The following is a 12,572-nucleotide window of genomic DNA, read 5'->3' as shown; positions in this document are numbered from 1 at the left end:
ATTCACTACAAGAAAAATATACTATGACAACACGTTATTAACAGCGTGCGTAAGTTAGCGTTGTGGAATTAGACTTTCCACAACGTGCAGAAGGTGCATGTTGTGTTATACAACTTTCAACAACGTGCATTTAGTGCTCGTTGTGGAAATGGAATTTTGGGGAAGTTCTAACAACGCACCTGTGCGTGTTGTTGTATATGGAGTTCAACAACATACAACGCATGTTGTCAAAACTATATCAGTTTACTACAGTAAAAAATTCCTGAAAAAACTAGCCGAATTTTTTTGTGGGAAAAACTCCCGCACTCTTCCACTAAATATTTCAGTCTCCCTCTCAAATGCTTTATCGTCTCCTCTCTTTCTTTGGTCTTTCTCTTTATCTTCTAAACTCTCATTTCTTTTCTCTCCATCTCTTGCGCTGGCCTTCTATGTCGCTCCAACTCTCTAAATCTCTCTCACAATCTGGTTTTTTGTTTGTCGTTGGCTCTCTCTCTCTCCAGCCTCTTCCTCCATTCCCGAGTAGATTATCCAACACTCTCAGCCTCTTTATGACAGGTAAAAGCTTTGCTTCTCTTCCTCTCTCTTTTTAACTATGTATGATTTAGATTATTCAAATCAAGCTTAATGGTATTTCAATCTAGGATTATGGTCTAGGGGTTTTGACAAATCGGTTTCAATGTTCCTAATATGCTTTAGGGTTAAACTATTTGGATAGTGAATTGTAAGTCAAAACAAATCGATTTCAAAACTCGTCATCTCTATGGAACCGTCTCTAGGAACAAATCTCCAAGTACTCCTTCGATACTCTCCTCTACAGAGTACTTCTTTTTCTTCTTATTCTTTTAATTTGCAATATTTGTTGTTTTCCCTTCATTTTCTCTTAATTCTTTTTAATTATTTCAAATTTGCTTTTCATTTCCATATACTGTATTGGTTTCTTGAATGCAGAATTTGGTGATTTGGCATCTATTGATAGTTGGCCTATGTAGGCTAGTGTTTGGTTTGTTTAGAACCTACCAGAGTCCGCTAGGGACCTCCTACCCAAGTATTTGAAGCACAATACCCTCTCCAGCTTTGTTAGGCAATTGAACACCTATGTATCTCTCTCTCTCTCTCTCTCTCTCTCTCTCTCTGTGTCTTTGCTCCTCATGGTTTATGCTTTTATTGGTGATTGATTTTTTACCAACAATTGATGGAAACATAGATTGATTTTATTTGTGGAGTATGTTTATAGTTTACCCAAATCTAAATCATTTAGGAGTATGAGGCTGCTGAGAAAAACCTAAATTTTTTGGCTATGAAAGGAAAAGGAAGAAAGGTGGCAATTTTGAGATAGTAGTTTTGTTGAGTATGGCTTGGAGCAGAGTCAAGTCTTTAACCATCTCGACTTGGTCTTTCAGTTCTTACATGTCTTCTTTTTTTCTTATTTATCTTTTTAAAATTCATTTCTTTATATGTGTTTTTTATCTGAACCTCAATTCAGTTTGCAGGAAATTCAAGAGAGGAAATTCATAAGAGAAAAAGAATCATTTTGCTGGATATACTGATTCATGTAAGAATTTGTTTCTCTCAATTGTCAACTAATTCACACACAGATGGCTGCCCTGCTTGCTATTGATCTTGAGGTATGTATGTATTGCTTGTTCTATGTATGTTTTATAAAGCTAGAACAACCTTCTTAGATCCCAAAATTTGCACAGAATCTGTAATCTCATATAAACTATGCTCTAACATTTTTTCTGAGGTTACAATAGTGGTGCATGTGCTTGTATCGTTTTCTTTTTATCCTAATTTTATAAGTACTACTGATTGGGGTGAATGGTATATCCTCATATTTTGGGAAGTCAGTTATATATTAGTAAATGCTTCTCTGTTCAAAGCCTTGCATTCTTGTCTTTTAACACTTGTAAAATTGAATCTAGAAGGTGGAGACCAGAATGAGGACTGTTGCTTCTAGTGAAGGGAAAGCAAGTCCTTCGTTCGCACATTCATTTAAGTGTCATCGTTCTTATTTATCATATTTTAAACTTTTACATGTTTTTTTCTTTCTCTTTTGGTGGATTTTCTGGCATTTTGTGTTTGGTTCTATGTGATTTTAGAAAAGGTGCATGATTTAACAGACATAAAAGATTACTTTTATAATTAGTAGACAGATAAGATTGACAATGTTTAACGATGCGAAATCAAGTTTGTAATGAAGATAGTGTGAATTACAAAACACGAGATAATTGAAGAGCTCAATGTGAATGTTTATCATCCACAACTATTGGATCAAATCCTAACAAACTAACTACTAGCAATTATATATATATGTTCTCAATGTGGGTTGGATAGATGGGTTCCATTAGCAGCCTCATCCCGAATTGTAAATATTATTCATATTTTCTTATACTATTTATTGAAACTTACATGTGCATTTTTTTTTCTTTCTCAATGCACATAGTTTATGATTAGAAAATCATTATCTCTGTTTTTTATTGTCCAAACCTTTTCAGAAGATATTTAAGAGGGTGAAAAAAGCTTGGAAGCATGGTAAGGAGGAGCTTGGTGGATTATGTGATGAAGAGTTTGTTGATATTGGTACAAGTGAAAGAACTATAAAGGAGAAGCTTAAGTGTACCTTATTTAGTGATTATGAAGGTATACATTTATATATGTAGAACTTGACTTGTAGGATAATCATGTATATCAATTTGGTTTAGGTTTATTCTTGTAATTAGGCATGTAGTTAGAAGTCCTAGAATACTTCAATCTTCTAGATTTTATTTTGTTTTATTGTACTTTTGATATTGTATGCTTTTGAATATTAATAAGTAATTGATACGGTTTTTTGTTGATGGAATGGCAACAAAAAATGAAATGGATTATGTATTTTTCATGCAATAAGGTGATTATAGCGATTGGAAATAATTATAACATAATAATATTTAATATCACAACGTGCAAAGGCTGTTGTTAAAAAGTTAACAACAACGTGCATATGAACATTGTCAATTAGGTATTCAACAACACGCTGAACACGTTGTTGTCAGCCTCTTCCACAACATGCGCGCGTTGCATTTACTGGTGTTGACAACGAGCACTAATATCAACAACAACATGCGAAGCGTGTTGTTGAAAGCTGTGAACTTTTTAACGACATCGGCTTCAACAACGTGCGCCGCATGTTGTCAATACCCTTCAACAACGCACAATGTGTGTTGTTGAATGACTTTTTTCTTGTAGTGATTTCTCAAAAATAAACACCTTTGTTGGAAAGGCCTTTTGTTTCTCTTGATTTTGACTCATTCACCCTTAAGACTCCAAGATTGGAGTCCTCTACCTCACCACACGAAATGCTCCTAGAGATGAAGAGAAGGCAATTACGAAGTATGGATGCTAGCTTACTTCTTGATTAGACCAATTTTTGGTTTATGGAAGATGAGATACAAAGATGATCACTCATCAACCAAAGTAGGAAACCAAAAATCCTAGCTAGGTTTTCTCCAACACTTAGCTTATATAGGACAACACAAAAGACAAGGGGAGAGCTTCCCCTTAGTTTCCTAAATTTGGGTGGGTATTTGGGGCTCCATTTGATCCACGGGTCATGTCATCTTATATCATTTATCACTTGGGCCCAATAGCCTTTTGAGCTATTTTGTCCCTTTCCTTTTAAATCATATTTAAAAGCCCAATCCAATATTTCTATATGTCAATATTAATTCCATAATGTTAAATTATAATTATAGTAACCCGATCGAACTATGTGACTTTGAACAATTACTCCGGTCAACATGCTGACTTTCAACCGTTGACTTTGACATTTGATTATCAACCATTGACTTGTGTCTCCTCATTTCATTTCTCCTCCTTTATACTTCTAATCATATTCTTTGGGTGCGTAGATTCGTAGTTTTCTTTAGCAAGGTAGTGGGTTGACTCAACTCCTCAGAGATGATTTACGAATTAAATTCCACAATTTAATTCTTCCTATTAATAAAGGTTAATTGAAACCTTTTATGACATCTATAAACCATGGTTGTTGCCTAACAGTAAGTTACGGTTATCCGAGCTAAATGAGACGTTGTGAAAGAACCTATTCAAATTAGAATGACCATGCAATTGAATCCTTCTCTTATGTCAATACTCCTTATTCACATTATTAGATCATGAAATCTGATTGTCAATATCTTAATGTGAATCATTCTTTCTATGTGATTATCATGGTAAGATTTGAAGACTTCTTCTTTCAAGTCTTATCCACTACTCTACGTAGAGATTTGACCAATCATATCTTGGAGTATTCTCTCTCTTTTACTGAGAATAGAGATTCCTTGCTGTACATTCATTTGCTTCCATGACTCTATTGAGAATCCTAATGAGCACCTTTAAGCTATACCTAATTCAGCATGATCGTATAGTGCCCTCAAAGATTAACAACACAGCCACAAAACATCTATGATGCCTCAGATCTAAGGATTAGTTTGCACCATTGCAATTTATGAGTTCCAACTTGACATGTGAGTAAAGACTTTCATGCTTTAACTCATGTGTTAGATTGCGTTCAGTGTACTTGTTCTTCTATAAGCACCTACACATATATCAATGTGTCTCCACACTTAATGACTTGAAACCTTGTCATTCCCTACATATAGAAATGATATTGTGTGTACTAGTCTTTACAGAATATTGATGCCCAATCAATATTCCTATGACCATGAACATATTCAGGATTCAGGGATGATAAGAAGTCTCCATGTATGCAATCTCATTACATAGTTCTTATATCCACTTGTGTATTATTTGGACTATGGTTATTCAACATATTGAAAGATAATATAGGATGATTTAATGTATAAAACAACCTTTCTTGCCCATTGATAACATAATATGTCTTTTATCAAAGATGTCCTTAACTCTAACTATTACATAACTAGTTGACTTTAAATGCATATTTCTAACACTTCGCAAGAATTATCCCGCGTCGTGATCTTTGGGAATACTCGAACTAGTTGGTGGATTTGGAACCTCTTAATAGGGAAGAACTCATGCGACCAACACTGACCGTCTCTAGCATAGGCGTGGAAACCCAACGAAGTGACCATTCAACTGCTAAAAGAGGTTCCTCTTGTGTGAGTCGCCACAATAAAGGAGACAAAAGAGCAACAAAGGCCAAGCACACTCTCCCAAAAGGCAACTTATCCCCACAAATGGAAGCCTTTTTCAAAATTAGTTAATAGGAGCCAAGCGAAGGTCTATCTACATATTTGAAGGAAGAACCTGATACCACTTGTGCAAAGTAGAGGTAAAGTGGTTTAGATGAGTGTGAAGTCAGAAAAATGATATATGACCGTCACAAAGGGGTAAAAATCTCTGCAACATCGAAGGAAAACAAGTTGTAGAGGGACATATAGTTGATGTCCTCTTCACCCTTTACCAACAAGATTCAAAAGGTAAAGCAACTGAAGAGGTATACCTTATATAAGCAGCCCAACTTCAAAGCCCATATACCTTATATATTCCAAGCCCAACCGTACCTCACCTCTTTCATCTCCCAATCTTCATTATTTTCTTTCAACCGCCTCCTTCTATCTTATCTCTTATCTCCTCTCTCTTCTTCTCTCTTCCTTCAGTAGCTTCATCTTATTTTCATACCCAACCTCTTCCGCCTTGTACGTATAGATATATCATAAGAAAACTCTCAGAAGTGATGATCTCCGATAACATATATTAATTTACACCTTGCTTTTAATTATTCTTGTCTTGCTGCCTTGTATGTAGAATTATTGGCTAGGAATTTGGTAAACTGATGCATGCTACTAGATGCAAATGGCGCTAATGTGGAAGGGATCTTGCTTTGTGGAGTTTCAAGGGTAGGGAGGCAGCATGACCTACTATTGTCATTTTACAAGTTTACAAATTTTAATGGACTTTGGGATTTGTATAACTTTTTTGGATTTGGAGATGTTGTGGAAATCCCTATCTATAGCAATATCATGAATTAAGAAGAGATAGGGGCCTCATGCTTGTTACACAAAATTTAAAAGAATAATTACATGAAATGGGTTTTTCATATTTGAAGGGTGAAAAACAAAAACAAAAACAAAAATGGGCTAAGGCCTAAATCAAAAATCGGCAAAATCGAATCGGAAACGAACATGTGCCTTTTGGTTCGGTTTTCCTAGTCGTTTTAGGCAAGAACGGACTGAACATAATTGTGTATATTATTCTGTTTCAATTTCAGTTTTGGTTCTAGGGGAAAACCAGAATGAACTAGATTGTGCCTACTCCTAGCCACCACTCAAATGACGTGGTTGTTGGATCGAGATGAGGCTGCGAGCTCACTCGCTTCGCTAGGTTTGCTATAATTTCAACCGAAGTCAATGGTTGTGGTGGCGACAATGAGAAGAATATGGTTTTGGTTGTTTTTTTGTAGTTTTTGTTGAAGTAAAATTAATATATTTTACAGTAACATTAAAATAAAATGATGATATATTAAATTTTAAACTTTTTTTTTTGTTTTGTTTCAACTATTAGATTAGATCCAAGGGTGAGTGACCACAATTTTCTTAGACCATAGGCTGTAAGAGAATATGATTGTGTTTTGCGTTACTCTTTCTTTGTATTGTTACTTTCATGATTTTAATTGATTCCTTGTTCTAAAATTTAAGAAGAAAAAAAGCAAAAGAATTCAAATTCGTTTGTTTGAATGCATTGTCTTTACTTCTTCTAACTAATATACACATACCACAAGTAAAAATTTAGCTGGAAACAAGATATGCTTTTGTATACATAATTTCAAAATAAATCAAATGAAACTCTTTTCATACCAAAAGAAATAAAGAACAAAATAAAAGGTAGGTATTGAAATTGCAAACCACCACACAAGTTTCAAGCATAAATTTTGACCAACAAAAAAATTCAAGCATAAATTATAACGTCAACAAAATAATTTAATATATGACAGAAACAATTAAATAATATAATATTTTTCATACTAAATAATATAACAGTTTTAGTTCAAAAAATTCAATTGTTAGGCGCAATATAAAAATATAGGGATTTTCATGAATAGGCCCATTCTAACATGACATATTATACAAGTACCCATATAGAGCTTATTTAAAAACTAGCCATTTGTCATTTTCTAATTGGTTCTTAGAAAATTTTAACACACTAAGAGCATCTCCAACACAGTTGATATCACCTCATCCCTAGCTATTTTGGCAAAAAAAAAAAGGAAACGTGCGACTTCATCAGGATGGCTACCTCATTCGCTATTTTGAAAAACACAATTTTGACTTGCTACATCTGGCTACTAGGCGAGAGAAATTCAAGGCTCGCCATCTCCTTGCTATAAGGTTTATGTTTACTCAAGAAAGTAGGTTTGCTAAATGATCCATCAGTGTGATGGAGAGTTATATTTATAAACAAATTACAAGAGCTAGTTACATGGATAAGATAGGACACCTTCTTGATAAGGCAAACCTTGTATCAGAATTCAAAATACAAATACAACAGACTTTCAAACTGTGAAACGTACAAACAATATCACGAGTTTGAATTCCAATTGATGTATGCTCCAGAGCAAAAGCAACTTGCTATTAGGCATGAAGAAGTTCAAATTCAACATCAAAGTGAGGATTCTAGAATAATGGTAATGGATACTACTAACGTGCTACCAATGCAAGCAGAATACATTATAGGCCTTCAAAAAGACAACTTGGCAAAAAGATCTAGCAATAGTTAAAAGTCTATTTCTATAAGTGCAATGCATTTGAACCTTTTTTTCTTGCATGTTAAAACTTTGTTCCTTTCATATGGTTTTGAACGAATATGGTTTTGAACAAATTCCATTAGTCCTAGAGAACACTCACATGTAGGTTCTTTATTTGGAATTTCCCCCATTCTATCAAAGTTGTGGATTTGACGACAATATCCCTCATCATATTGCTCCTCCTCAATAACCATATTATGCATGCAGACATAATAATTTTCATTGTGTTTTGGTCCCCATAATGTGATTGAAGCACCTCGAATGCACGTTCGACGTCTTCTCTAACTGACTCTTGAGCAGTAGCAAAATATTTCTTCTTATTTCTCTATGGACCAGAGATTGTTTTTATAAATATTGACCACATTGGATATATACCATCAGGGAGATTTCCATGGTATAATCGTTACCATTAATTGAATTAGTTGACTGGAGGAGCATGGCCTTTAGCTAGTTCATTGAAAATGGAAGATCGGTCTAAGACGTTGATATCATTATGGGATTCTGGTAACCCAAAAAAGGCATGCCATATCCAAAGATTATATGAAGCCTATAGCTACCAAAATAATTGTTGGTTCATGGAAGTGACCAGAATACATACCTTGCCACGCATATGGACAATTTTTTCATCTCCAATGCATGCAGTCAATGCTCCCCAACATCCCAAGAAAGTCAAGTTGTTCCCTAATTGCAAGCAATCTTGCGATGTCATTGCTGTTTGGTGATCTCAAGTACTCATCACCAAAGGTTGCAACAATTGCCTTGATAAATCTTTTCAGACTCTCCAAAGCAGTGCTTTCACCAATCCTCACATATTTATCCACGTTATCAGCGGCATTTCCATAAGCAAACATCCTTAGTGTGGCTGAGATCTTTTTAAGGGATGGCAAACTAAGAAGTTCAACAGCATTCCTTCATCAAATAAAGTAAGGATCATAATTTTCCAAATCACTTTTAAGTCGAAGAACAGTGTTGCGAGTTATTGGAACCTCCTCCTAAATAAATGGTTATGAGATACAAGTGGATCAACGAAATAATCTTGATAAATATTTCGACCACCTCAAGCTATGTTGCGTGGAACGACAACACAACATTCAACAAAACCACGAAGCCTTGATGTTTATCTCTCATGGGATAGATTCTTTGTTTTTATATGTGCAAGCAAACCATCTTCATATTGGTCATCAAGGACATCATTGTCGAAGACAATATTACGTAGAAAATGACTTGCTATAGAATGACGGGCCATAGATAATATTGAGAAAATGAAGGAATGGAGGAAAATGAGTGAAGACATGTTCGTATTTATAGATAGACAATATGTCATTTTGGAAAAGAAAAAAACTACCAGTTGGAAAAGTAGATTTTAAGAAATAATAAAATATTCGAGGTTAGCTAAAATAGAGAACATTGCTGAAGGAACCACCTTTTAAGTGCCCCTTTGGCATTACTTATTTGGAGTGATAAGTGATTTTAAAAAAAAAATTAGGAAGCCCAGCCCGTTTGGTAACCTATGAGAGAATCACTTCAGGCTGGTTTGGTACGTCATACTGTACTGATTAATTTCTATATGATAGTATTAATATGTTTCGGAGAGTACTGACTGTTTATCCATAATATTATAAGGTGTTTGGTGTTGTTCTAGATAAATAGTCTAATTAAGTTATACTGTGTTTGGTGTTGTTCCGAATAATATCATATCATACTATTTTTTATATGGAAAAACTATATAAAACCCCCCAAACTATAAGGTCATTTCAAGTTCATACCCACCTTTAGAGACATTTACGAGTACATACTCAAACTCCCAGAAAACCTACAAATTGCCCACATCGTTAGTCAGACTGTTAGTAAGACTGTTAAATGCTGATATGGTGAATGCGGGTTCCATTTTTTAATGACGTGGACTTATAGGTGGACAAATAAATAATAATAAAATTATGTACACATTAAAAATATTTTTTATATCATATTAAAATCATTAACAAAATGAAAAACAAAAATGACAATTCTCCTCTCTCTTCTCCTACCCAACCAACCCTATCTCCCTCTCGACTCAACCAAACCTCTCAGCCATCCCTCTCCCGTCGCCCTTCCCCAAACCCAACTCTCTTTCTTTCTCCTTCTCTTCTTCCCATCCCCCCCAAAAAAATCAGATCAACTGGAGACTAGGGATTTGAGCTAGACGAAGGTTAGGGTTTCGATTGTGTTGGCGAGGGCAAGAGCTTTTTTCTGTTTAGAATTTTCACAAGAAAACATCAGGAAAGCCCTCGATCGAGCCTGGTTGCTACCTCCATTATCTCTGGTGCTTCGTTGTCGGCTTCCAGCGTTGAGTGAATTGCAACTTCTTGATATTTTTTAGGATGGCAATGGCTGGAGATTTTCCAGCTTCTAAGTCGGTGTGGCTAGGCCATATGCGTAGACCGTCGTTTAGAGGATGGCAGTTGCTGAGGATTTTCCCACTTCTTCGTTGGCGAATTTCCGATGGCTGTGGACGGTGCGAACCCTTGGGCTTGGAAGTTGAAGACCCCTTGTCCTGGTGGTATGCGATGTCAATGTCGAAGTCGGCAAGGAGCAACTCCATAGTTTGAGGTTATGGGAGGTGTGGCTGCTGGGTTTGGGTTTGGGGGGGCTGCTGAAGATTTTTTTATTGTTGTATTTTTATTTTTATTCCTTTAATAGAATATTCAGATTTTTTTAAAATATTTGAAATTATAATTTTTAATTAATTTTTTGTTCACATGGAAGTCCATGTCATTAAAAAATGGGTCCCACCTTTGATACATCAACATTTAACATATTCACTGATGGTTTGGCTAACGGAGGGGGTCATTTGTAAGTTTTCTTGAGTTTGAGTATATACTCGTAAATGTCTCTAAAGGTAGTTATGAACTTGAAAATGACCTTATAGTTTTTTCCTTTTTTTATTTAAATTCTTTGATAATTTAATGAAAATTTAAATTCATAGGGAAATTGGGGAATAATTTAGTGGGAAGTTAAAAAGGCTTTTAATTTACATGTTGCTTCTTTCCATTAATCCCATATATCCATCCATCATCATGAATTTTCTTAAATACGTTTTAGTTAATTTAAATAACTAAAATTTAATTTCTAGCATTCACCAAATTAAATTGAACAATCCACTCATACACCAAACTGAAGCTTACCAAACTCATCCACTCATCCACTCCTTAGCAACCAAACCCAAGATTTTTGGTTGCTCTCCAAAACATCGAGTTTCAATTCAATGCAAAACATAGACAAATAAATAAGGACAAACTACAATAAACCCCCCACCCTATAGAGTCATTTACGAGTTCATACTTGATTTGGGGACATTTACGAGTACATACTCAACGTCGCAGAAAACCTACAATTTGCCCCCTCCGTTAGCGAGATCGTCAGAAAATCCGTTATCTGCCTATGTGGCATTTATGGGACCTATTTTTTAATTGACGTGGACTTACAGGTGGACCAAATAAATAATAAAAAATTATTTTACTATTTAAATTATTTTAAAAAATCTCTCTCTCTCTCTCTCTCTCTCTCTCTCTCTCTCTCTCTCTCTCTCTCTCTCTCTCTCTCTCTCTCTCTCTCTCTCTCTCTCTTCTACCATAGCCTCTACCACCAAACCCTCCTCCATCTGATCCACATGTACCACCAAACCCTTCTCCGTCTGATCCTCATCTACCACCAAACCCTCCTCTGTCTGATCTACCCCTACCACCAAAGCTCAGTCACTGCGTCTTGACCATCCACGTCAGAGAAGTAACGGTCATCAAGGAAGTTGACCACATATTTGACGACGGGGACTGAGTTGGCGGCCGAGTTCGTTGAGTCGTAGAAGGGCGTCACGGGTCCCAATCTTGACGACGAGGGAGAAGGGGTTGGACATGTCATTCGAGGGATAACCGACCTGGATGGAGGGTCTGGATCCGAAGAAGGTGCCAAGAAATCCCACCAGACTTGGGATAACCGACCCGAAAAATCCCACCAGACTTGGGAAACTGCAGGAATTTTATTCTCAATAATAACCGCCGAACTGGTGATATCCCATTTGAACTATTCAGATGCAGTAATCTCGAATGGATATCACTCACAAGCAAAAAACTAAGTGGCGAAATCCTGTAAGAATTTGGCCTTTGGTTGACTGGCTATTCTGCAACTTGGGAACAATAGCTTGGGTAGGCAGATACCAGGAGAACTGGCCAATTGCAGCAGCTTGGTTTGGTTGGATTTGAATAGCAACAGACTCACTGGAGAGATCCCACCTCGACTTGGGAGGCAACTTGGGGCCAAATCCCTTAGCGGAATTTTCTTTGGCAATACTTTGGTATTTGTACGGAATATTAGGAATTCTTGTAAAAGAGTAGGAGGTTTATTAGAATTTGCCTGAATCTGACCTGAAAGGAGGTGAAGATTTGGGTTTGGGGGTGGGCGATGGGAGAGGAGTGGCTGGGAGGTTGGGTTGAGTCGGGAGGAAGAGTGGGTTGGGTACGAGAAGAGAGAGGAGTTTTTTTTTTTTAAAATGAATTAAAAAAATTTTAAAAATAATTTAAACAGTAAAATAATTTTTTATTATTTATTTGTCCACCTGTAAGTCCACGTCAATTAAAAAATGGGTCTCATAAATGCCACATAAGCAGATAATGGATTTTCTGACGATCTTGCTAACGGAGGGGGCAAATTGTAGGTTTTCCACGACATTGAGTATGTACTTGTAAATGTCTCCAAAATCAGGTATGAACTCGTAAATGACCTTATAGGTTGAGGGGTTTACTGTAGTTTGTCCAATAAATAATTCCACGATGCAATT

General features: G+C 36.0%; 1 protein-coding gene across 4 annotated transcripts; it reads left to right on the top strand.

The window, feature by feature from the left end:
- Positions 422–2,828, top strand: LOC109949940. Of its 4 annotated transcripts, none has more exons than XR_002272261.1 (3): positions 422–555; positions 1,491–1,625; positions 2,496–2,828. XR_002272261.1 is itself a non-coding variant. In XM_020566934.1 (3 exons), the coding sequence occupies exons 1-3, from the start codon at positions 429–431 to the stop codon at positions 2,658–2,660; spliced, it is 354 nt and encodes a 117-aa protein (XP_020422523.1). In that variant the 5' UTR covers positions 422–428; the 3' UTR covers positions 2,661–2,828. The 4 variants fall into 4 exon arrangements, 1 of the variants encoding a protein (XP_020422523.1); XM_020566934.1 differs by having other exon boundaries at positions 1,491–1,552; XR_002272263.1 differs by lacking the exon at positions 422–555 and adding an exon at positions 1,052–1,097 and having other exon boundaries at positions 1,491–1,552.

Source organism: Prunus persica, chromosome G6 (genome assembly GCF_000346465.2).
Source record: "Prunus persica cultivar Lovell chromosome G6, Prunus_persica_NCBIv2, whole genome shotgun sequence".
Taxonomy (NCBI): domain Eukaryota; kingdom Viridiplantae; phylum Streptophyta; class Magnoliopsida; order Rosales; family Rosaceae; genus Prunus; species Prunus persica.
This window is presented reverse-complemented; position numbering and strand designations above follow the sequence as displayed.